The sequence below is a fragment of the Neoarius graeffei genome, chromosome 19 (genome assembly GCF_027579695.1).
Source record: "Neoarius graeffei isolate fNeoGra1 chromosome 19, fNeoGra1.pri, whole genome shotgun sequence".
In the NCBI taxonomy this organism is placed as follows: Eukaryota; Metazoa; Chordata; class Actinopteri; order Siluriformes; family Ariidae; genus Neoarius; species Neoarius graeffei.
The window spans coordinates 54,362,333-54,389,681 of NC_083587.1; the positions used below are offsets into that span (position 1 = coordinate 54,362,333).

A 27,349-nucleotide genomic window follows, 5' to 3' on the forward strand; every position below is an offset into this window, starting at 1 on the left:
ACTACGGGCGAAAGGCGGGGTACACCCTGGACAAGTCGCCAGGTCATCACAGCGCTGACACATAGACACAGACAACCATTCACACTCACATTCACACTCACGGTCAATTTAGAGTCACCAGTTAACCTAACCTGCATGTCTTTGGACTGTGGGGGAAACCGGAGCACCCAGAGGAAACCCACGCGGACACGGGGAGAACATGCAAACTCCGCACAGAAAGGCCCTCGCCGGCCACGGGGCTCGAACCTGGACCTTCTTGCTGTGAGGCGACAGCGCTAACCACTACACCACCATGCCGCCCCATGTTACGAGAAAAACATCTCGTTATTATTAGAAAACATCTCACTGTTATAAAAATACATCTCATTATTATTAGAAAACATCTCAATGTTATGAGAAAAACATCTCATTATTAGAAAACATCTCAATGTTATGAGAAAAACATCTCGTTATTATTAGAAAACATCTCAATGTTACGAGACAACCATCTTGTTATTATTAGAAAACATCTCGATGTTATGAGAAAAACATCTCAATGTTATTAGAAAACATCTCGATGTTACAAGAAAAGCATCTCATTATTATGAGAAAACATCTCACTGTTATAAAAATACATCTCATTATTATTAGAAAACATCTCGATGTTATGAGAAAAGCATCTTGTTATCATTCGAAAACATCTCAATGTTATGAGAAAAACATATTATTATTAGAAAACATCTCAATGTTACGAGAAAAACATCTCGTTATTATTAGAAAACATCTCACTGTTACTGTATGAGAAAAACTGAGAAAACATCTCACTGTATCAAGAAAAGCATCTCCTTATTACAAGAAACAAATCTTGTTATTATGAGAAAAGCATCTTTTTATAATGGATTGGGATTTTTTTTTGTCTTGTCTTTTATAACTTGTAAGCTGGAGCCTATCCCAGCTGACTATAGGCAAGAGGCGGGGTACACCCTGGACAAGTCGCCAGGTTATCGCAGGGCTGACACATAGAGACAAACAACCATTCACACTCACATTCACACCTACGCTCAATTTAGAGTCACCAGTTAACCTAACCTGCATGTCTTTGGGGGAAACCAGAGCACCTGGAGGAAACCCACACAGACACAGGGAGAACATGCAAACTCCACACAGAAAGGCCCTCGCCGGCCACTGGGCTCAAACCCAGGACCTTCTTGCTGTGAGGCGACAGTGCTAACCACTACACTAAGAGACTCGTTCTCAAAATGAAACTCATTTTGTCCTTGTAATAATATAATAGAATGCTGAGATGTTTTTATAATAATAATAATAGGCGGCACGGTGGTGTAGTGGTTAGCGCTGTCGCCTCACAGCAAGAAGGTCCGGGTTCGAGCCCCATAGCCGGCGAGGGCCTTTCTGTGCGGAGTTTGCATGTTCTCCCCGTGTCCATGTGGGTTTCCTCCGGGTGCTCCAGTTTCCCCCACAGTTCAAAGACATGCAGGTTAGGTTAACTGGTGACTCTAAATTGAGCGTAGGTGTGAATGTGAGTGTGAATAGTTGTCTGTGTCTATGTGTCAGCCCTGTGATGACCTGGCAACTTGTCCGGGGTGTACCCCGCCTTTCGCCCGTAGTCAGCTGGGATAGGCTCCAGCTTGCCTGCGACCCTGTAGAACAGGATAAAGCGGCTACAGATAATGAGATGAGATAATAATAATAATATGTTCTCAAAATAAGACATTGTCATTATAATGAGATACTGATGGGAGATACTTATTTTTTTCTGCCAGTTGGTACCTGCTGCAGGTTAGTTTGTGTAACAGCACAGAGCATCTATCACCTCATACACATAACAGCACAGCAAAAAAAGAATACAGCTATAAGTAGACACACACACACACACACACACACACACACTTTAGGATTAGGGGGATTCATTATCGACGTTCAAGTGTTCTTACAAGCGCTGAATCAACAAAGCCTTCAGCAGCATCATTAGTAAAATCTGGGCCATATTTGTCATGATTTGGAGTGTACCCTCAGTGAGAGTTAACCTGGATAGAATATACTTCCTTAAATCGACTTACGGTATCTCATTAAAGAAGCTCTATTCGTGTTGGTTCTCCCTGTAGGCCTGGTTCTAAATATTCTACTTCTGTCCAGGAGAGGGAGCTGGGATCTTCTCCTCAATGTAGCACTTTAAACTGAACTCTGACCGCTGATTCACCAGAACTTTGAGGTTTTATTGTTGTTACCTAAAAGACTGAAACCTTGTTTAATGTAATGTGACGGTGTGTAAGCCAGTTACGTGGTCTGAAAAGCTGAGAGCAGGCAGGGTGCTTCTTCTTCTTCTTCTTCTTCTACTTCTTCTGTAATTAATCAAGGAATTCATCTTCCTGCTGTTGTTACAAAAGCTTACGGCTGAGGCACTCTGTATGCTCACATCATATCAATGTGCCCTGAGGTACAGCACAAGGGTTTGTGTGTGTGAGAGAGAGAGAGCAAACAGAGAGAAAGGCTGCAAGAGCAAGAGGACAGAAATAGAGTCAGAGAGCCAACTGGATGGAGGACAACAGATGGAGAAAGACAGAAAGATACAGTATCTCCCCTTTGGTGTTTGTCCTGTTTTGTCGCATTACAAGCTGGAATTAAAATGGATTTTGGGGGGCTTAGCACCATTTGATTTACACAACATGCCTACCACTTTAAAGGTGATTTTTTTTTATTTATTGTGACACAAACAATAATTAAGATGATTTAAAAAAAATCTGGAATGTGCATAGGTATTTACCTTCCCAAAGTCAATACTTTGTAGAGCCACCTTTTGCTGCAATTACAGCTACAAATCTCTTGGGGTATGTCTCTATTAGCTTAACACATCTAGCCACTGGGATTTTTGTCCATTCCTCAAGGCAAAACTGCTCCAACTCCTTCAAGTTAGATGGGTTGCATTGGTATCCAGCAATCTTCAAGTTATGCCACAGAATCTCAATTGGATTGAGGTCTGGGCTTTGATTAGGCCATTCCAAGACATTTAAATGTTTCCCTTTAAACCACTCCAGTGTAGCTTTAGCAATATGTTTAGGGTCATTGTCCTGCTGGAACATGGACCTTTGTCCCAGTCTCAAACCTCTGGCTGACTCAAACAGGTTTTCCTTCAGAATTGCCCTGTATTTACTGCCATCCATCTTTCCTTCAGTCCTGACCAGCTTTTCTGTCCCTGCAGATGAAAAACATCCCCACAGCATGATGCTGCCACCACCATACTTCACTGTAGGAATGGTGTTCTCAGGTTGTTGGGTTTGCACCACACATGGTGTTTCCCATGATGGCCAAAAAGTTCAGTTTTAGTCTCATCTGACATTCTTCCATGTGTTTGGGGAGTCTGCCACACGCTGTTGGGCAAACTCCAAACATGTTTTCTTTTTTTTTTTTTCTTTAAGCAATGGCTTTTTTTCTGGCCACTCTTCCATAAAGCCCCACTCTGTGGAGTGTACGACTTAAAATAGTCCTATGAACAGATACTCCCATTTCCGCTGTGGATCTTTGCAGCTCCTTCAGTGTTATTTTTGGTGTCTTTGTTGCATCTCTGATTAATGCTCTCCTTGCCCAGTCTGAGAGTTTTGGTGGATGGCCTTCTCTTGTCAGGTTTGTAGTGGTGCCATATTCTTTCCATTTTGCTATAATGGGTTTAATGGTGCTCTGTGGGATATTCAAAGTTTGGGATAGTTTTTATAACCCAACCCTGATCTATACTTCTCCACAACTTTGCCTCTGACCTGTTTGGAGGCTCCTTGGTTTTCATGTTGCTTGCTTAGTAGAGTTGCAGAGTCAGGGTCCTTCCAGAACAGGTTGATTTATACAGACATCATATGACAGATCATGTGATGCTTTGATTGCACACAGGTGGCTCTTAATCAACTAATTATGTGACTTATGAAGTGAATTGGTTGGAGCAGCTCTTATTTAGGGCTTTCATATGAAAGGGGGTGAATACCTATGCACACTCCAGATTTCTGTTTTTTAATCTTAATTATTTTTTGTGTCACATTAAAACAACAATTTGCACCTTTAAAGTGGTAGGCATGTTGTGTAGATCAAATGGTGCTAACCCTCCAAAAATCTATTTTAATTCCATCTTTTAATGCGACAAAACAGGACCAACACCAAGGGGGATGATTACTTTTGCAAGACACTGTACACTTGAATTTAATAATACAGTATATATTTTTACCTATTCTTATTTTCCATCATCCACACCACACTAAACATAGTAAAACATGCATACATAAAGCACACTTGTTCCCTTTGTTAGGTGCTGCTTCGTTCAAACTGAGGCCCTGTCCACACGGCAACGGATTCAGATGAATCTGATAAAATTGTTTATCGTTTCGGCCTGGTGTCCACACGGCACCGGCGTTTTGGGTGCCCCAAAACGAAATCTTTTGAGAACGGGTTCCAGAGTGGAAAAATCTGGCAACGGCGCCGTTGCGAAGTCGTCTGGATGAGTAGAACGGATTTGTTTACGATGATGTCACAACCACATGACTGTCAGTGCTTCACGCTGGGTAGAAGTGTAACGAACTCGATGCGAGTTGTCAACAAATCCTATAACTTGGTTCATGAAACGCGCTTACAAAATATTTTCACTGTGAATATTTATTGTGTAATGGTGCAAAGTGAGTGAGAGAGAGAGAGAGAGAGAGAGAGTGAGAGAGAGAACAGCCCTTAGGTCAGAGTCTTTAGTCCAAACACTGCGGAAGCAGTATAACCAAACCGCGCACCGCCCATGCACTTTCCAAAAACAAAAACAATCCCACCAGCAAAAATAGGAAAAAAAAAAGGAGCGATCTCACCTCTTCAGATGTTGGTTTAAGTCCGACAATACATTCCTCGAAAAGGGCGTAGAAGAACAAAATAATCCATCAATGTGTAGCATTCAGTTTATTCCGGACCATTAAAGAATTCTGGAGGATATCAGAATGTTGGCATACTGGCTTCCATCTACCCCCATTCATTCCTCTTTCCATGTCTTTCGTTTTACGCTACTGATTAATAATCAAAACTTTATGTGGCTGATGCTACAGAAGAAGGGGTTTATGCGCATGCGTCTACTTCTTCTATTGTTCTGGTGTCTCCGATGGGACCGTCTTACAGCGCACGTAGAGGTGTGGCATGTGTATTGCATCGTTTTCAGCAAGCGTTGCGTTGCCATTTGTACCTGATATTTTACTGATCTGTTGCCCATGTGGAAGCAATATTTTAAAAAAAAAATCTCGTTGCCGTTGTCATCTGGATGTAGCCTGACTCTCACGCAGCATTTACATAACAATGTAAAGTTAGATGGGGCAACACGGTGGTGTCGTGGTTAGCACTTTCACCTCATAGCAAGAAGGTTCTGAGATGGAGCCCAGTGGCCAATGAGAGCCTTTCTGTTGCTCCTTTTCCACCAAAGCAGTTCCAGGGCTGGTTCGGGGCCAGTGCTTAGTTTGGAACCGGGTTTTCTGTTTCCACTGACAAAGAACTGGCTCTGGGGCCAGAAAAACCGGTTCCAGGCTAGCACCAACTCTCTGCTGGGCCAGAGAAAAGAACTGCTACATCAGTGGGGGGGGCGGAGTTGTTAAGACCGACAACAATAACAAGGCCTCGAAAGATCGCCATTTTTTTTTTTTTTTAAAGATATTTTTTTGGGCTTTTTGCACCTTTATTGGATAGGACAGTGTAGAGACAGGAAATGAGCGGGAGAGAGAGAGACGGGAAGGGATCGGGAAATGACCTCGGGCCGGAATCGAACCCGGGTCGCCCGCATTCATGGTATGGCGCCTTAACCACCTGAGCCACGATGCCCCCAGATCGCCATTTTTAAGCGACGAGAAGCAGCAGCTGTACAAACGCGAAGTCATCCATTATTATTATTATTGTTGTTGTTGCTGCTGCTTCTTCCGCGTTGTTTTTGCTTCGATATTCGCGCCAAGGTTTATGCAAACGTAGCGACGTAACTGACGTATACAGCAACGTAATGACGTATACAACGACGTAACTGATGTATACAGCGACGTAATGACGTGTCTTCTCTTAGCACCGCGAGCGATGGAAAAGCAAACTGGTTCTCAGCTGGCTCGCAAGTTGAACGAGTTGTGAACCAGCACCGTGTGGAGTTTGCATGTTCTCCCTGTGTCTGTGTGGGTTTCCTCCCACAGTCCAAAGATATGTGGTTAGGTTGACTGGCTACTCTAAATTGTCCATACATGTGAATGGTTGAGAGGAGAAAACCTCTAAAATAATCCAGTAGAAGGCAACGGGAAACCACTACAGTAATCCTTCCCTAGAAACTTTGATGGCTGAAGCTGTTGGAGTGGACCCTCCATCAGGCAGAAGAGTAAAGTTGCATAGTTGCTAACTGCACTGAAAAGGTAGGGGTGAGCTTGTGTGGGGAGGAGGGGCACCCCTTTGGCCTGGGACAAAAATTCTCACAGCCATCCAGGATTCTAGTTTTAAAACCCTATTAAAAAAAAAAACAAAAAAAACAAACGAAAAAACCCTCCTAAGTCAGATGTCTGATACTTATATTAACAAGCTGTAGCTCGATACGACAGTTACACAACACACGTTAAAGGTTACTTGTCTTGTCTGTAACACGACACCTTCAAACAGAGCTTGATGTATTACAGTTACATTTCTGAACTTATTCCTCGTGGCTTCATTCAAGTCAGAATATTGGACAAACGTGGTCTTCTTACACTAGTAACACAAATAACTGTACTTTCCCTAAATTTATTCAATTAATCACCAAGACTGATCAGTCACAGTACAGGCTGAAAAAATAATGTGAACTCTTGTATTTAATAACTGACAGAACCTCCTTTGTCACCAGTAGCCTCCAACAAATGTTTCTTGTCGCAGCTGATCAGACTTGGACAGCGGAGACATGTTGTTTAACATGTTTTACCATGATCTCGTCCAATCATTATTGAGTACTAATTGTGGTCTATGTATTAACAGTCTTAGCTTTAATGTTTTCTGTTATGCAGACAATATCCTGTTAACAAGTCTAACAGTTTCTGGTCTGCAGGAGCTTATTAATGTGGCAAATGAATGTGTTGTTTCTCATGGTTCGAGGTTTAACTCTGCCAAAACAGAATGTTGTACGTTTGGCAAACACTATTTACACCTTCATCTGCTTTGGTACCTGAATAACGATGAACTTGTTGAAAATGACAGTATAAAGTATCTTGGTGTTGCACTGTCTAGTAGTCAGAAATCACTGCATGTAGCTAACCGAGTGAAGATTTGTAGGAATGCGTTTTTCTCGTTGCAAGGCGTAGGATTATGTACACATGGATCTGATGCTGAAAGTGTCAGTTCTGTATGGAATACAGCGATTAGACTGGTACTTATATATGATATACACTGTGTTAATAAGACAAAATCCTTGTTGGCTAACTTAGAGCAAATCCAAGCGAAGTTGATCAAGGCTGCAATTGGTGTTCATAAGTTTTGTTGAAATGGTCCCCTGTTGAATGCGATAGAAGTACATAGGATTGAGACTACATTGAGCTTTGGTTATTTACAGTTGTTACGAAATGTGCGAGTGACTGATTCTAGGGTCATTTCTTTTTATATATTTTTATTTGGCCAAAAATCAGGTGATAAATCATCTAGTCAAGTCAATCTAGTCGCATGAGCTAGTCAAATGTGTCTTAACCATGGAATATCTCTTATTAAGTATATTTTTGATGATAATTATGCACGATATTGCCAGTGTACCCTGAAATGTTTTACCAGAGATGATGGCCTAGTCCTAGGCCTAGGATGACATGGGATGATGATGGGATAATGGAGGGATGACGGGCAGCACGGTGGTGTAGTGGTTAGCACTGTCGCCTCATAGCAAGAAGGTTCTGGGCTCGAGCCCAGTGGCCGATGGGGGCCTTTCTGTGTGAAGTTTGCATGTTCTCCCCCTGTCTGTATGGGTGTATTCCAGTTTTCCCCACAGTTCAAAGACATGCAGTAAGGTTAACATGGGGCAACCTTGGGCTGAAGTGCTCTTGAGCAAGGTACCTAACCCCCAACTGCTCCCTGGGCACTGCAGTATAGCTGCCCACTGTTCTGTGTGTGTGCGTGCTCATTGCTGACTTGTGTGTGTCCACTGTTTTAGATGGGTTAAATGCAGAGGAGAAATTTCACTCTGTGTTTGAGTGTACATGTGACAAATAAAGGCTTCTTCTTCTTTTTCTTCTAAATTCCCAGGACTGCTACAAATCCAGCTGTGGCAGTGGAAAAAAAAAGTAAACTTAGTGAAAAATGTGCTAATATATACAGAAAAAGTCCTTCCCACGCCATGTGGCGCATAGAGCAGTGCCGATCCCCGTAGCCCTCGGCCTCTCACATAGCTAGATTTACAGTGGGGGGCTGGTCCTTTGGTAACCATGAGAGTTTGACTCCCCACTTGCATCTGTATTGCAGCATGCCTTGCCAGACAGCAGTAGGTACCATTTTTATGATGGTCTTTGGTATGACCCAACCGTGAGTACTGTAGAACTCATGATCTCCCCATAGAGAGGCGGACACGCTAACCACTAGGCCAACTTGCAGTAATGTATACAGAACATATCCTTATTTATTTGACTCCATTTTCTACACAAGCCCAGGTCACGCTGATTTATGACTTAAGTGGAACTTGACCAACCCAGGTTGTGTACCAACCCAGGCTGTGTATCTTTGACCAACCCAGACTGTGTACAGTCTAGCCTGGGGTTAGCTGTTTTGAGTTCTTTAATTATACTTTATATGGCTGGTCTGTTTCCTTGGCTATTTGAGTATTCGGATTTCAACAGCATATTACACTAGGCATTGCTGTCACTTGTTCAGTTGGCACTAGAACTTTCTTGTCTAGAAGTTCAGCACTTTGTGTACCTGACTTTTGCACTTATTGTATGTCGCTCTGGATAAGAGTGTATGCTAAATACCATGTAATGTAATGTAGTCGATTCTGTTCACCAGTTATTGCTAAGTCATGATCTATATAACAGAAATGCTTTTAATATGATGCTCGTGCCATTTAAAATTTTTTTTAACATGATTATTATTTCTAATTGTTGCTCTACGTATATTGTTCTGATTTTATGTATTTAATTTTATGTTCTCTCCTTTTGGAGGCAATAAACACACTATTACTAGTAGTAGTATCCATCCATCCATTTTCCATAACTGCTTATCCTGTACAGGGTCGCAGGCAAGCTGGAGCCTATCCCAGCTGACTATGGGCGAGAGGCAGAGTACATCCCGGACAAGTTGCCAGGTCATCGCAGGGCTGACACATAGAAACAAACAACCATTCACAGTCACGGTCAATTTAGAGCCACCAGTTAGCCTAACCTGCATGTCTTTGGACTGTGGGGGAAACCCACGCAGACACCATGCAAACTCCACAAAGAAAGGCTCCAGTTGGCCGCTGGGCTCGAACCCAGAACCTTCTTGCTGTGAGGCAACAGTGTTAACCACTACACCACTGTGCCAACAAAACTACTACTACTAATACAAGTACTACAACTACAACTACTAAAAGCCATCAGTAGGAGCAGTGTGGGAAATACGGCTGGACCAGCCGACATTTACCAGTAATTTTCACATTTGTCTGTCTGTATTTCAGAAGCATCAGACCGGATGGCCCATGAAAAATAGTAAAGATATGGGTCTAATCTACTTCTAATTTTCTTCCAAATGTTACACTGGGTGAATACATTATGTCGTAACACAGCCTGTAAAATGGGGGCCCCCGAGGGCCCGAATTTAAAAATTAATAACTCAGCCACTGATGGGCCTAGCCCCACCAATCTTTACAAGCACATCCCTCTCCCTGAGCCCTTTCGAATGAACCCAGGCTCGGCCAGATCTGACGTCAGGAGCGAGCGCGGATCACGGAAAGCTTTAGCACAAGGCCTGGCTCCAGCTGCTCCCATGTATGCAGGGGATTTTAAAAATTTATAACTCTGCTACCAAAGGTTCTAGCCCCGCCAAAATTTACAGGCACCTCCCTCTCCCTGAGTGGCACACTAAATAACACAATAATAATAATAATAATAATAATAATAATAATACACTCAGTATTCACTATTTTTATTGCATGATGCAGTTGAACTAGTGTTTTAGGGTTGACAATATCTGGTTGATCCAGTCAGTTGATTAAGAGTTCAGTTTCCATGAAACTTTGCAGTACAGTATTATGTTCAGTGCCAAACTGCCAATCAGTGGTTATGTTGTGATTATTAAGTGTATTTTTATTCATAATAAGAATGACAGCTGTAGTCATATGCTTTGTCGAATGTACCGTAGATTTATATATGAATAGAGTTTTTATTTTCTCCAATTTTCTAAGTTCTAGTCCCGCAGATTTTAGTCTGAATGCCAAATGATATGACCATGTCTAGTTTTGAGTCATTTTAAAAGTCATTTTGTTACAAAGTTACTTGGAATCTCATATTCAAAATTGTAACTCTGTTATGTACGGTAAGAATAGTTGTGTTGTTAATTACTAAATTTCTTATAGACTTATTATAAACATAGTATAAAAATAGTCATTGTTAACATAATGTTTCATGAGTGTTATTATAGTACCTATACATGAGTACCAGTAAGTTGTGACCAACTGGAACATCCTTGGTCCTCCATACTTTTTTCTGGACATGGAACTGACCTGTGTGTGCTACTGTTTTCTTGGGTAGAACTTTAAGCATGTTTTTCTTGAATCTTCTGACATTTTCTTGTAAATTATATTCAATTTGTAGTGTAATTAGCAATGAATGTCTAGTGTAATTTGGCCTTTGAAGATCACAAAAACGTGCCTGGAAATAGCTGAGAAGCCATCTCCAGGCATCTAAAGCCCTTCAGCTTCTGGGGCCCTAAAGTGGGCCCTGGACCTCTGGCTGCATTGTTCCAGGCCTTTGGTCCCATCATTTGGACAGGCTGAAATTTGGATGGACAGAAAATATTTCAGACTTGTCTGTCCTGTGACAGTCTGCTTAAAATTCCTTATTTCCCACACTGAGGATGATGTAAAATTCCCAGGACAGCTACAAATCTAGCTGTGGCAATGGAAAAAAAGTAAACTTAGAGAAAAAAAATGTGCTAATATATACAGAACATATCCTTATTTATGTGATTCCAATTTCTACACAAGCCCAGGTCATGCTGATTTATGACTGAGGTGGAACAGTAATTTTCTTTATCACAAGTCTATCATTCGATGATCTTCCTCATAACTGAATGAAGACATGGAGAACACACGATCACACTATCACACAGTGTGTTCTAGAATTTGGCCAAGATCAAAAAGAGTGAAAAGTAATCATTTTAAACTTACACAGTGCAAAGCTGACTTATCTTGTGCTGCTAAATACATGGGTTCAAATGAAGGACACACCTAGATATATGTCCGTTTTAAACCCCCCCCCCCCCCCCCCCCCACACACACACACACACACACACCACAGCTCGTCAAAGACAACAAATGGGGAAACACCTTCCCCTCAGCTTGTTTTTGCCTTTAGTAATGGATACGGTTATGGTATTAGTGAAGGCTTGGCCTGCGGCATGAAATTGACTTGACAACAGAGGAACAGGTGAGCAGAAAAGCAGAAGTCCATCCACTCGCTTCAGAAGCACAGAGAAGTTGAGGTAGGAAGAAAAAGTGGGGGGAAAAGAGGAAGTTCATGGCGCTTGGTTGTGTAAACAATGCAGATGTTGGAGACACTATACACAACTTGGTCAGTTTATCATCCATTTTGAAAGTCAAATCTGACTTTAGATGGGAAGCTCTGTGCCGAGAACAATAGCAGGCATCATCTGTTTTTAAGTGTGTTATTGTGTGGCTTTGAAACAGTAACACGCTAATGGTTCTTACGCACGAATGACCATAATGAAACCCTGACTCCTTGGATAATTAGTTGGCTATCAATCAAGCACCTAGTCATAAATATATTGACATTATTTTTTTGTTATCAATAAAACATCTGTGCAAGCAAACCCAGTCGTATCTGAATGTTTGACTTGAATGAACAGTGTTATAAATGTAATCATACATCCCATAAAACTTTACTATGGCTACGCATTCTCTGTGAAAACTCAAGACACACACACACACACACACACACAGACATATATATATATGGACATGAGTGTTTTATTGGGAAATATACCACTTGTATTTTCCATACGAGCTCCATCTAGGACATGGAGAACCAAAACCGTGACATAAATATCCATCCATCCATCCATTATCTGTAATTGCTTATCCTGTCCAGGGTTGCAGGCAAGCTGGAGCCTATCCCAGCTGACTATGGGCAAGAGGTGGGGTACACCCTAGACAAGTCGCCAGATCATCACAGGGCTGATACATAGACACAGACAACCATTCACACTCACATTCACACCTACGGTCAATTTAGAGCCACCAATTAGCCTAACCTGCATGTCTTTGGACTGTGGGGGAAACTGGAGCACCCGGAGGAAACCCACACAGACACGGGGAGAACATGCAAACTCCGCACAGAAAGGCTCCTGTCGGCTGCTGGGCTCGAACCCAGAACTTTCTTGCTGTGAGGCGACAGCGCTAACCACTACACCACCGTGCTGCTCTGATATAAACATATAGAGGATATTACATGGCAGTGTGAAGATATGAAATTTATCTTTGAATGGTGAACATATTCACGAGTGAGTGAAGCAAACAAGTGATATATTTTTCAACATGAGAAGATAAACTTCATATTTTCACTCCACTGTGTAATGTTTTTTGATATTATATAGACACATCTACAAAAAAAATGCAAGTTAATCAAAAGAATTTTGACAATGCATGTCTAGTCAGCAGGAAAACACTGGGAGTGATGTCATCGGAGTGAAATATCAGGAATTATTATACATGCAGGACACTTTTTCCCTGGAATAAAAATATGTGTTCTATTCCCTTCTAGCGGGTTTCATTCATTTGGTTTGATAGCATGCAATATTGTTAGCATATTGCTTATCCTACGTGTATTACATCATTCTACCCAGTGGAGAATGAGTGTTGAATATGGTTTACGATATTGCATGGTTGTCAAGACAACATGACATCACACATCGGAGATGTAAAACTTCCACACTAGCGAGCGACTGTGACAATTTGTAAACAAACATGGCTGCCAGGTTTGCGTCATTAAATCGGGAAGATTTTGAGAGAATTTTGAAAGAAAAAGACGTGTTGAACACCCGAAAGGAATGTATAATAATAATAATAATAATAATAATAATAATAATAATATTGGTTGGCTTTTTCTCGTGGTATATCAGATATATTCCATTCAGCTAGCATGATATTGAACTCGTTTTCGACTCAACACCAGCTAATATTATTTAAATATGTCACTCAGATTCATGATGTATTTCATATGAAAAATGTGTTTTTCAACACGAGAAGATAAACTTCATATCTTCAAGTGTGATTTTCTTTTTATTATATTGACACAAACAAAAAGTACCCAAATTTATCAAAACAATTCATGGATTTCCTCACAAGTGACACATAGAGATTTATGTCACTGTTTTGGTTCTCCATGTCTCAGATGTCACTTTTATGGAAAATACAAGTGGTGTATTTCCCAGTAAAACACTCATGTCCATATAATATATATACAGACATGATGATGAGGAAGAGGATTCTGAGTAGGTGGAAATCAAGGCCATACCTGGATTTAAATTTCTTTTTCTTGATCTGCGAGGACAACTCCATGCTGTGAGACATCTGTCTCTCCTCCTCCTCCTGGGACCGGAACGTCACTATTTTACCCGCCATGTTAAACCTGCAAAAGGGTAGGTTCAGTTAAACAACAGTTCAGTTCAATAAATTGTGTTGGCTGCTTTCACGGCTAATATAATTTCCTCTTGCATCACCATTAAATTCCCCATCAACCGAGTTTCCTGATTACCATCTTACTATTATACTCATCTGCCACTTTAATGAACACCTGTACACCTGCTCATTCCTCAGCCAACAGTGTTAAAATTTACAGAAACAGACCAAGAGCTTCCATTAATGTTCACATCAAACTTCAGAGTCATCTCTGTGACATTGGCATGGTTGTCAATGCCAGACAGGTGGGTTTGAGTGTTTCGGAAACTGCTGATCTCCTGGGATTTTCACGCACAACAGTCTGTAGAGTTTACAAAGTCATGGTGTGAAAAACAAAAAACATCCAGTGAGGGGCACTTCCATATTTGGAGACACCTCGGTGATGAGAGAGATCAGAGGAGAATGCCTAGACAGATTCAAGCTGACAGGAAGACTATGGCAACTCAAGTAAACACTCTTTACAACTGAGGTGAGCAGGAAAGCATCTTGGAAAACAAAACACATCAAAATTTGATGCAGATGATCCACAACTGGGCGGCACGGTGGTGTAGTGGTTAGCACTGTCGCTTCACAGCAAGAAGGTCCGGGTTTGAGCTCCATGGCCGGCGAGGGCCTTTCTGTGTGGAGTTTGCATGTTCTCCCCGTGTCTGCGTGGGTTTCCTCTGGGTGCTTCGGTTTCCCCCACAGTCCAAAGACATGCAGGTTAGGTTAACTGGTGACTCTAAATTGACCGTAGGTGTGAATGTGAGTGTGAATGGTTGTCTGTGTCTATGTGTCAGCCCTGTGATGACCTGGCGACTTGTCCAGGGTGTACCCCGCCTTTCGCCCGTAGTCAGCTGGGATAGGCTCCAGCTTGCCTGCGACCCTGTAGAACAGGATAAAGCAGCTAGAGATAATGAGATGAGATAAACCACAACAGCAGACAACTACATCATGTTCCAGTCCTGTCAGCCAAGAACAGGAGTTTGAAGCTACAGTGGGCACAGACTCACCAAAACTGGACAGTTGAAGATTGGGAACAGACCAGGCAATGTTGTTAATAGATTTAAGGCCCGGTCCCACAATACCAACAACTATAACGATAACTATAAATAAATGAGTTCCCTGCAGTTTATGTAGTTGATGGTCACACCAGACCGATAACGATTCCTATAGCCCAGTCTTGGGTTTATCCGTATCGGTGAGATTGCTTCTAGAGCGATTTTTCCAGACCTGGACCTGATCCAATAAAACATCTGACCAATCAGGTAATTGTTTACACGTGACGTTGTCTGAGCATGTGCTATTTTTCCCTGGGCATCCTTGTTGCATCATGAAGCCACGGAATACGGATTCACGGAAAATAAAAAATATAATTCAAAGCATGGATCTTTTATTCACAGATATGTGGTTTTCCATGAAATATCAATAGTAAATTAATAAACATATAAATGCAGGTAAGATATTTTAATTATGAACTTCGGCAGTCCAAACTTTTAATTGTTTTAGACTTCTTAATTTTTTATCCATGACGCATCATCCATATGAAATCAGTAACCGATCTGTAATATACTGAAACGTCCGAGATCAATCCGTAAATTATTAGCATCTCTGATGCATCCGTAACCACTTCGTATTTTGTATCCTTTTTTATTATATTTCTGTAATCCGTGACCTGTCCATATTTTGTCAACCGCCGGAGTGTGTACATGGGTTGTTTTGAAGTCCAAGCTGTACAGTATGACCTGGAATAATGTGCTACTACTTGGAAAAAACTTCCATGACTATTCCTAAGTTGCATGTATTTATTTCCCTGAGTGTCAGGACCAAGTGATATTATAGTCGGGATTATACTTGTGGTGTTTCTGCTCCAGACTGGAACTAAATTCAGGTGTAGGTATAGTCATAGTTGTAGTTATAGTTATAGGTATAGAAGTGATTGGTGTTGTGGGACCGGGCCCTTAACAGGTGTTCCTGTGGCCAGTGAGCATTATATATGTGTGTGTATATATCCTGTGGTACTGTTGGCAAAAGAGAACCATCATTTCAGGTCAAATATTTCTTATTTTTGTCTGCTGCTGTCTTCCAAACTTCGTTATGATAGTTACAGTAATTTCTCTGCAACATTATGACTTCAGTTAATTAGTGCTTACAGGAGTTGTCAATTAACCTCCTTTCCTGAAGTGATTAGCTTCCTTCTAACACCCCGTCCACACGTAGCAGGGTATCTGCTAAATCGAAGATATTTTTCTACGTTTTGGCCTGTCATCCACATGAAAACACATCAAAAACGAATATTTAAAAAAACTCCGGGCAAAGTGAAGATTTTTGAAAACTCCGTGTACGCCTTTTCGTGTAGACAGAGATAACTGGAGGTTTGCGTTTTAGAATGTCACAATCTGCGCCAAAAAAATGACAACAAATCTGCCCTGACGTCAAACGTGCAACCTTTGTTTACTGCAGAAGCCAGATTAAGCATGGACTTAAGCTAGCCGCACACCACGGCGATCCACGCGGTACCGAACCGACCCATTTCAGAGCCGACTCCCGACAGGGCACGCACATATCCCCCGACTGTTGACGAGTGCAGTCGCGATTGAAGCGACACGTGACAACTTAATAGCTTTGTGATTGGCTATTGGATATAGTTACTGTTAAATCCAACACTTGAAGATGCTACAGGCTGAATTACAAATGACACAACATGGAATATGTAGCGCACTATCTAGGCTGCATGAGCTATTATTCCCAACCTTAAATAGTGCACTTATATAGGGGAGTTAAAGCGATTTGGAATTCAGCCACACAACTTGAGCAGAGTGGCTTTCCAGCCCACTGTGTCTATGGATAACGCTTCAGTCTATGGAATTACAGTATATACCTGCATTAGCTGCTACCAACACGTATTTCTCGCGCTAGAAATTGTGTTTAATGATGTCACGTGTTATATGCGAAAGATATGATTGGCTATTGCTCGCGACTCTCGCCGATCAGTCTGGCTCCCGATTAGTTTTTCGAATCGGCTGTGAGATGAGTCGGGACCATCGAAAACTAGTCTTTACGCCTGACTCGCGACTTCAGTTGGCTCGGTACGCTGAAAATCGGCGTAGTGTGCGGCTAGCTAAAGAGTAATGGATCGGAGTAGTGCCTTGAAAGCGTTAATTATTGTGCAGGTGCTATTTACATGTTTAATTTTAGAAGCCCAACTACTGCTCCAAGAGCACAGGCGATGTGATTAGGGGGTAGGATTTGGGGAAATAATGCCATCTACAGGTTTGGAATGCTTATGAATGTGATTGAAAACGCAGATGTTCGGTTATGTGTGGAAGGGATTTTTTTCGAAGACGAGGTGGTGTGGATAAAACATTTTTATAAACGGAGGGGGGGAAATGTTCGGTTTTAAAAATACCCGGCTACGTGTGTACATGGCATAACTCAGCCTAATTTTATTCTTTCAGCAACCATGATTACGACTAGCAGCGTGATCTAGCTAGCATGCTCAGGATGTTCGATACACCATTTTAGCACAGTAGCTTACAATTTATTGCAAATATTTCTACCTCTCATTTTAAAATACATGTTAACGGAATTAGCAGGAATTAGTAAAGTGGCTTGACTCTGATCAGATGCGTAATTGTAATCTACTATGGCTACCCTTACAAAAAAGAAGTTTATTCAAGTGTGCTTCTTGTATACTTCTTTTAAACTAAAAAATAAGAGTATGCTTTCAGTTTACTTTTTATTTACTTATCAGAGATATACTTAATAAAGTTATACACAAGTATACTTGGCTTATACTGAAAAGTATATAGAAAAGTCTAAGTATATTAAGCTTATACATAAACTTTTGATCAAGATATACTTAACAAAAGTGTAATAAAGTTAAAATATTTGTGCCTTATGTTTAAGTGTACTTTCCCTGTAGTTGTGCTTATCTTTTTGATAGTAGCCTATAAAATACTTCTTTTTCACACATATTGGCTTCTTTGTGATATACGTCAGCATGTTTTAAATCCCATCTTTTAAACCTTCATGTACCATAAGTTTGTGGTCAGCTCAAAACACTTAAATTGTCTACTGATAGTGTGCATGAGGTAATGGCCCGGTCACACCGCCCGAACTTTGCTGGAGAGTTCCTTGAACAGTAGGGAGGGGGGGCCGAATTTTGACAACGCTCGTCACCGCGCACAAAATGGGAAAAAAATCGAAAACACGGGCATTGGCTTAGCGGTGCACCGCTGAAGCCGGCGTTGCTTTAGCGTTGGTTTAGTGGTAGCGAGCGTTGGTTTAGCGGTGATGCGAGCGTTGGTATAGCGGCGTTCTGCGCATGCGGGCTTTGGCTCGGCGGGGGTATAAAGTTGGTTTAGCACCAATCATAGCAAGTCTCTCAGCATCCATGGTGATACAGTTTTACTGTAACTTTGAGCAAATTCGATATAGATGAGGTCTGAACTCAACGGCAGCTCGATTCCAAATGAGCTCCTGGTCCATTTCTCCCTGTATTTATAGCCAAATTCTGGTCCCGCTCCGACACCTCTATACCAACGCCAAACCAAAGTTCATCGCCGCCATGGATAGCTGCTTCAACGCCCGACACTGTTCCAGCAACCCTGTGTCCGCTCGTAAAACGCTTACAACGGCTCCACCGAAGTTTGTGCAACGTTTAATCGCCGCCCGGGCAACGCTGGCGAAGCAGCGGTGGTCCAGCGTTCAAGATTTCTGCGTTGGCCTAGCGGACCCAAGCGTCCACGAACTTGCGTCTAGCGGTGCCAAACTTTGACTGGGCGTTGGTGGAGCGGGGGTGAACTTTGCCAGGGCGGAAAATTGCCCCCTCCTCACCGCTCGCAATATTTTGTGCAGCTCAAAACTTTCGGAGCGGAAGGAGGGCCCCTCGAGAAACATCAGCGGTGGCCGAGCGTATACGGCGTTGCTTTAACGGGGGCCAACTTTTGTTAAACGGTGGTGAACGGTTACAAGCGGTGATGAATTTTTTTCACCGCTCCAGGAACGCTCCAGCAAAGTTTGGGCGGTGTGACCGGGCCATAAGGGTTAGGGCTAGAAAACTAATAGTATACCTAGTAGGGTAATTGCAGTATACTTCAAAACTAAAAAATGGACTAGATGTATATAACCAGTAACTAATAGTACAGAGGTGCTTGAAAGTTTGTGAACCCTTTAGAATTTTCTATATTTCTGCATAAATATGACCGAAAACATCATCAGATTTTCACACAAGTCCTAAAAGTAGATAAAGAGAACCCAGTTAAACAAATGAGACAAAAACATTATACTTGGTCATTTATTTATTGAGGAAAATGATCCAATATTACATATCTGTGAGTGGCAAAAGTATGTGAACCTTTGCTTTTAGTATCTGGTGTGACCCCCTTGTGCAGCAATAACTGCAACTAAACATTTCCGGTAACTGTTGATCAGTCCTGCACACCGGCTTGGAGGAATTTTAGCCCGTTCCTCCATACAGAACAGCTTCAACTCTGGGATGTTGGTGGGTTTCTTCACATGAACTGCTCGCTTCAGGTTCTTCCGCAACATTTTGATTGGATTAAGGCCAGGACTTTGACTTGGCCATTCCAAAACATTAACTTTATTCTTCTCTAACCATTCTTTTGGTCAAACAACTTGTGTGCTTAGGGTCGTTGACTTGCTGCATGACCCACCTTCTCTTGAGATTCAGTTCATGGACAGATGTCCTGACAGGTTCCTTTAGAATTTGCTGGTATAATTCAGAATTCATTGTTCCATCAATGATGGCAAGCCGTCCTGGCCCAGATGCAGAAAAACAGGCCCAAACCATGATACTACCACCACGTTTCACAGACGGGATAAGGTTCTTATGCTGGAATGCAGTGTTTTCCTTTCTCCAAACACAACGCTTCTCATTTAAACCAAAAAGTTCTATTTTGGTCTCATCCGTCCACAAAACATTTTTCCAAGAGCCTTCTGGCTTGTCCACGTGATCTTTAGCAAACTGCAGACAAGCAGCAATGTTCTTTTTGGAGAGCAGTGGCTTTCTCTTGCAACCCTGCCATGCACACCATTGTTGTTCAGTGTTCTCCTGATGGTGGACTCATGAGCATTAACATTAGCCAATGTGAGAGAGGCCTTCAGTTGCTTAGAAGTTACCCTGGGGTCCTTTGTGAGCTCGCCGACTATTACACGCCTTGCTCTTGGAGTGATCTTTGTTAGTTGACCACTCCTGGGGAGGGTAACAATGGTCTTGAATTTCATCCATTTGTACACAATCTGTCTGACTGTGGATTGGTGGAGTCCAAACTCTTCAGAGATGGTTTTGGAACCTTTTCCAACCTGATGAGCATCAACAACGCTTTTTCTGAGGTCCTCAGAAATCTCCTTTGTTCATGCCATGATACACTTCCACAAACATGTGTTGTGAAGATCAGACTTCGATAGATCCCTGTTCTTTAAATAAAACAGGGTGCCCATTCACACCTGATTGTCATCCCATTGATTGAAAACACTTGACTCTAATTTCACCTTCAAATTAACTGCTAATCCTAGAGGTTCACATACTTTTGCCACTCACAGGTATGCAATATTGGATCATTTTCCTCAATAAATAAATGACCAAGTATAATATTTTTGTCTTATTTGCTTAACTGTGTTCTCTTTATCTACTTTTAGGACTTGTGCGAAAATCTGATGATGTTTTAGGTCATATTTATGCAGAAATATAGAAAATTCTAAAGGGTTCAGAAACTTCCAAGCACCACTGTATATTTCCAATATGCTATGAAGTATACTTTAAAAACTAAAAAGTGGACTAGAAGTGTGTAATGAGTAAACCAATAGTATATCTCCAGTAAACTACAAAGTATACTTTCGTAAACTAAAAATAGACTAGAAGTATAAAACAAGTAAACTCATTGTATATTTCCAGTATATTATGAAGTATGCTTTTGTAAACTAAAGAGTGGACTACAAGTATAGAACTAGAAAACTATTAGTCTGTAAGTTTACTTGTGGTATACTTGCAGTACAAAATAAAAAAAATACTCGCTGTATACACAAAGTTTACTTCTCTTAGACTTAAAGTATACTTTTTATAAACTAAAAGTGGGCCAATTTAGTCCCAAGAAGTATTAGATTAGTTTACTTACAAGTATACTGTAAGTACATTGATATCAGTATACTTGGTACACAAAAGTATACTTAAAGAAATATACTTTAGCTTGAGTATACTTAATAAAATTAAGTATACTTCTTTTCGATAAGGGTAATGATGTAAAAAGTAGGCCTCTGGTTATTAGCCTGTACCTGCTGCATTGCTATCACTGTGTAAATATAGTGAAGCTTATTTTAAAACCGAAGTGGACAGAACAGGAAGTAGAAACAATCAAATGTTTCGAAACCACAATTTCACCTTATTTTCTGTGTGCACTATACCCCTTTGTGGAAATGTTCCACTTTTTCATTCCTGATCTTTATTTTCGTCCGAAGAGATGCTGCTGCTAATCATGTGATCTGACAGGTGAAACAGTATGATCAGACAGATAACTGGAGTTTTTTAAGGTTTAACTACTCTTATATTGTAGTTCAGGCCATGTATTTCTTGAATCTATTCATCTGAAATGAAAAACATGATTTCTTTATTATTGCATAGGATTAACATTTCAAACCAAGTTGACACATTACATTACAGACATTTAGTAGACGCTCTTATCCAGAAGGACGTACAACATACCCAGAGCAGTCTGGGGAGCAGCTGGGGGTTAGGTGCCTTGCTCAAGGGTACTTCAGCCATTCCTGATGATCCAGGGAATCAAACTGGCAACCTTTTGGTCACAAATCTGCCTCTCTCACCCTTAGGCCATGTCATAAGCCATGCTTTAACACTAATTCAGATAATACTTTTGTTGTGTATCTTTTTCTATTCAATCCTTCCGTTTTTGTTTCACCAGCTCAAACTTCATGTCATGTTCTTAAAGTGTGGATATTTCCAAGGATCTAGAAGACAACAGATCCATCAAAGTTTAACGCAAGCTCCAAAGCTGAATTAATGCTACGCTTATCTCTTTCGCTATGGATAAACACCCCTGTTTTCTAGCCGCTCCAACATTTTTTTTTTTTGCAAAGATCTTGTTGGAGATTTTTTTGTGGTTTAAATATGTTGTTTTGACTAGGATGATGTAATTTAAATTTTATTGCTTGTCAGCTCACATTGCCATCACTCAATTAAGTAAACATACTCATACGGCTTTATCTAAAGCAGCTGAAGCTTTACACGGAACTTTTTTTTTCACCCTCTGGAAAATTAAGATGTCAGCATCCAGTGTTGATTGTGTGCCAGCAGGAGCTAACATGATAAAAATGAAGTTTCAGGGTATAGAGAGTCCAGGGATTAATTTATGGATGGATTGCAAGGCGATGCTGGTTTATTCCTCGGTTTAATAACATCTCTGCATAAATATTTCATTTCCCTTTCCTTTCTCTTTCAAGAATGTTCTGTGGAGGCACTTATATAAACATACACACTTTTCTATTTTAAAGGTCCCATGGCATGGTGGTTTGTTGATGCTTTAAACGGGCTCGTGGAGGTTTCCGGATGTTATATCCGCAGCCTTTCTCGAAATGAACCCTCGGCACGTAGATATAGCCTCCTGGGAGAAAGCCCCATTTCAGCGCTTTTCCCAGTGCGTCGTTTTGCTAATGAGAAGCAGGAGGCGGGGAAGGGTAGAGGGTGGGGGCAGGTCTTATCATTAATATTCATGACATGTAAACGTGTTACCTCTGATTGGCTAACAGCACTGTGACGCTACCTCCAGTGGGTCAGAACAAGCGGATGTGGGTGTCTTACTATGGCGAGAGAGAAGGAACAAACCACGAAGGGAAAAATACCGCGCGCTGACGTCATTAAGGTGCGACGCGAGGAAATAAAATAAATTCAACAAATGTTTGGGTTTTTACTGAACAAACAAACAAATCAAATGAACAAGTGACTTAAAAAAAAGAATGTGGGTGTCTTTGTAAAAACTGTTTTGATTGGCTATTATAACAGAGCATGCTGCATGCTTTTTGGTTTTGTAGCGCAGAGTACCTGGCTAACTGCAGGAAGCAGTTAGCTGCACAGCTAATGTAGCATATCTGTGAAGATACTCAGTCGTCCAGGTACATAGTAATCTGTGGTTGGTAGAAGAGAGCAACTGGACTTGCTTGAAAAGTCTTGAAGACGTTTCGCCTCTCGTCCGAAAGGCATCATCAGTTCTGTCTGTCTAATAGGGAGTATCAAGTATTTATCCTCTCATGGATCATAATAGAATCCAAATCAGAATGCTGATGGCTGCATTGAAGGTGGCTGATAGATGTCATAGACACCCACCTCTGTTCAGTGATGGTCGTTCCAGGCTGACAAAATTGAACGATCCTCTCTGGCTAAGATGTCTGCCAGTTTTCTGGAAGTCCTCTCATACTCCCGCACCAGTCGAAGGGAACTCATCCCAAAGTGTGTAGAAACATATCAAACATAAGTGTGTAGAAAAGTCTTCAAGACTTTTCAAGCAAGTCCAGTTGCTCTCTTCTACCAACCACAGACAGCTAATGTAGCCATTGCAAGACTAACGTGGCACCGATTTTAAAACACAGCAAAACGACTTAACAGTTATACACTTACTTGTTCGGTGTTTGTGGCTGATGCGGCAGGGATGCTTGGTATGGACCCAGGCTTCAGTGACAGTTGATGTGCAAAACCTGCCCTGTACTGTCCCAAGTTGTGGAAACATTCATCAGGAAAATGCTTCCGACAAACATACACCATCTTAGGTAGACTCGACGGCGTATTATTGGAGTAAATAAAATTAAGCCACTGCGTCTTCAGGGGCTCTCCCGTCGGCAGTAAAAACAGATTCCTTTCTGTGTTGTCACATCCATGTACAGCGCAATTTCCATGTTTGGTGGCAACTTTTGAGCTGGGCGGGCAATCCATACAGTGGGTGGGAATCCAGAAGGGGGGCGTGGGGATCATCTCCCTTGCTGACGTAGGCAAGGGAAGAGTTTATCAACGCGCCGTTTTGACGCGCCATTCTCAAATGTTGGGCATAGTTTGGTTTACACATTATGAAATTTCTAGCCACTGGGGTGACTTAAGAAGGTCAGAGGAACTCATTTTAACGTTAAAAAACCTCAGAAAGTGAAAATTTCATGCCATGGGACCTTTAACATTGAAACATTTAATTTCATTATTTTAAAGCCATTTTTGGTCTCCAGCATTTCTTTACATATGCCTAAGACTTTTCCCTGAACATTTTGCTTGAGGACTTTTTGGATAGCTGCCACAGTTAAAATACTTTGTTTTGAAATCGATAAGATAAATCACCATTCCACTTCACCTTTGAATAGTTTAAGATCAAACTTTGTAGCATCTTTTGCTTTTAGGAACAGCGTTTTCTTTCATCATTTGTAATTCTTCCTCACTTACAGTGACAAAGCAATTGGCCTCCATTTTGCTGAGTCACTCGAGGTGATTAACGAGAAATAGTCTGAATTTCTGGACCAATCAGCATGTGCAATTTTCTATGATCACCTGCATATTTAGGCAGCACGGTGGTGTAATGGTTAGCGCTGTCGCCTCACAGCAAGAAGGTCCAGGTTTGAGCCCCGTGGCCGGTGAGGGCCTTTCTATGTGGAGTTTGCATGTTCTCCCCATGTCCATGTGGGTTTCCTCCGGGTGCTCCAGTTTCCCCCACAGTCCAAAGACATGCAGGTTAGGTTAACTGGTGACTCTAAATTGACCGTAGGTGTGAATGTGAATGGTTGTCTGTGTCTATGTGTCAGCCCTGTGATGACCTGGTGACTTGTCCAGGGTGTACCCCGCCTTTTGCCCGTAGTCAGCTGGGATAGGCTCCAGCTTGCCTGCGACCCTGTAGAACAGGATAAAGCGGCTAGAGATAATGAGATGAGATGAGACCTGCATATTTATATTATTGACCAATATGAGTGACTTAGAAACAAGAACATGAACCTTCAAGCCTGTCCAAAAGATGTTTGAAAATCAGAAGGCTTGTTACAAGGAACATGATAAAGAAAAGAGACAGAAGTAGAAGAACCAGAGAGGAAGAAACCCCATTAAACATCCCTTTGTGGCGTGTTGTGTGAATAATACTTCATTAGTTTGGGTATTCAGTGCTGCCCACTGTACTCACACAATCATTAATCACCTGAGACACTTGGGAAGAACACACTCATGCATACACTCAGCAGAACTAGGCCACTTTTGAAGTATGACTTAATTTCCAGTGAACTCGAAGTCAACACTTGTGTTCCTATCACAAATAGAGTGCAGTGTTTTTTCCCCCCTTCCTATTGCCATATTGGTTTCCTTTATATTGTCCCATCTAGAGCACAAAAGCTGAGTAACTACAGGGACAGGATCGAGGTTAATATTCAGATTGGGGCGGAGTTATCTTTGGTACCTTTTCTTACAACTTCACTGATATGTAATTGATTGAAATCCAGCTACAGCATGTTTGCTTGTTCGTATAAATCAAAATTTTTGATGCAATCAGTTTCTTGAAACCTGTAGCATTTTTAAAAAAGATAAATATTATAACAATCTTATAAACCATGACAAGAGTCAGTTACCGTAATATGAAAATCACGCCCTATAATAAAACAATGACAAGTTAAATTAGGGATAAAATTAGCTCATGTTTCAAGTCTTTAATTTTCTGTAAAGCTGCTTTGCGACAATATCCGTTGTTAAAAGCGCTATGCAAATAAACTTGACTTGATTTGACAAGTTTACACCAATTAGCTGAGACATGCAATATTTATGTTCGTGTCTGTGATTACAGAAGGTTAATCATTTCAGGGTCACTATGATGAATGTTACTTATATGGTGCGTGCATGGGAAAGAGAATGACAAACTAAAATGCAACTCACGTTTGTCAGGCGCAAATCTGCTGGATTAATAGATCCACAATGTGTCCTCGTTTTTCTCTTCTGTTTTACTTCCTCGGTTTAATCTTATTTATTTATTTATTTATTTATTTATTTTTTCAATCTTGCTTGTCTTTGTCCCTGCTCCACCCTGTGTGTGTGTGAGACAGAAAAAGGGTGACCTCCTGGACAGACAGTGTCCTTCACTGTTAGAATGCAGTCTGAACAAAGCGGCCTCCACCTCATGGTGATAAATATAGACCAAGGTCTAACACACACTGGTCAATTCAAACCATCCAGATAGACCCACAGATGGCACAATGGGACAATACAGTGAGGACTTCTGAGACGACAGGGCATTTAAAGCAAACAACGGCTCTGGGTTTGTCTGACTGGCGATACAGTTGTGCATCAGGATTAAGAAAGGATTACACTGCACAGTGCATGGTGTGTGATGAATAATGGCAGGGTTTTCCTGTCTAGATTTATTCAGTTGTTCCCTTTCCTCAGTTGTAGCTCACAGCTAAATCGTGCTTTGTTTCCAAATATCCATGGATGAGATTTCCACTTCCACATAGAAACTGCATTTACAAATTATCAGATGCTTACCTGACAACATAACCCCGCCAAGTACATAAGACTTTAAGTAAAGGTCAGTATTTATCCAAAATAAATGAAGGATTCAAAATGGCTGCTGCTACAGTTAGCAACTATGCCATATAAATATTATCATACTGTATAAGGCCCATTCTATAATTGTGGGTACAGTTCAAGTGTTGACTCTGTTGGTCGTTGTCAACTCTGTTATTGTTAAACCAGGCAATCCATTAACAGAACTGGGGACAACGGAGTTGACATTTCCCACCATTTTGTCAAGTCAAGTCAAGTTTATTTTTATAGCGCTTTTAACAATAGACATTGTCACAAAGCAGCTTTACAGAACGTGAATGACTTTAAACATGAGCTAATTTTATCCCTAATCTATCCCTAATGAGCAAGGCTGTGACGACGGTGGCAAGGAAAAACTCCCTCAGAGGACATGAGAAAGAAACCTCGAGAGGAACCAAACTCAAAAGGGAACCCATCCTCTTTTGGGTGATAACAGACAATGTGATTATAACATTTTTAACAGTTTTAACATGAAGTCCATTTTGTTGATGTTATAACTTTTCACTGATGGAAACTTGAGTGCAAAACCGTTCATGACAACTGCAGTCCTAAAGTTAGCAAGTCAACTGCAGTCCTCAGGCATAAAAGCATTACTGTAAGTGTCCAGAGCATCTTCCAAGTGTGACTTTCAACTGTCCATACGGGGCCGTCCTCCACAGGAGCGATGTGATTTTGTGTCTTAACTCCACATGCTAACCTCAAACTAGCCACCACATGGCACATATAAAAACAGAATTTTATGGATTTTAATCATATTATTGTTTAAAAAAAATGAGAGATTCACTCCGAAATCACAGTAACATATTTGATGAGTAATTAATCTACTCTTGGTGTATCCTCAACATTTTGTTCAAATTAATGAGAGAAGAAACAGAATGTTAGGTCAGAGATTCACCATCTCTTCCTCTTGCTCCAACCGGAGCGAT

General features: G+C 41.2%; 1 protein-coding gene across 1 annotated transcript in view; it reads right to left on the reverse strand.

Moving 5' to 3' along the window:
• myom3 (myomesin 3) overlaps positions 1–25,950 on the reverse strand; it is a 208,396-nt gene extending 182,446 nt beyond the window's left edge. Inside the window, exons 1-2 of the mRNA XM_060900318.1 lie at positions 25,758–25,950; positions 13,698–13,811 (exon numbers count right to left, since the gene is read on the reverse strand). Coding sequence (XP_060756301.1) covers positions 13,698–13,804 — 107 coding nt within the window. The 5' untranslated portion in view covers positions 13,805–13,811; positions 25,758–25,950. The remainder of the gene's footprint in view (positions 1–13,697; positions 13,812–25,757) is intronic.
• Between the last annotated feature and the right edge of the window lie 1,399 nt (positions 25,951–27,349).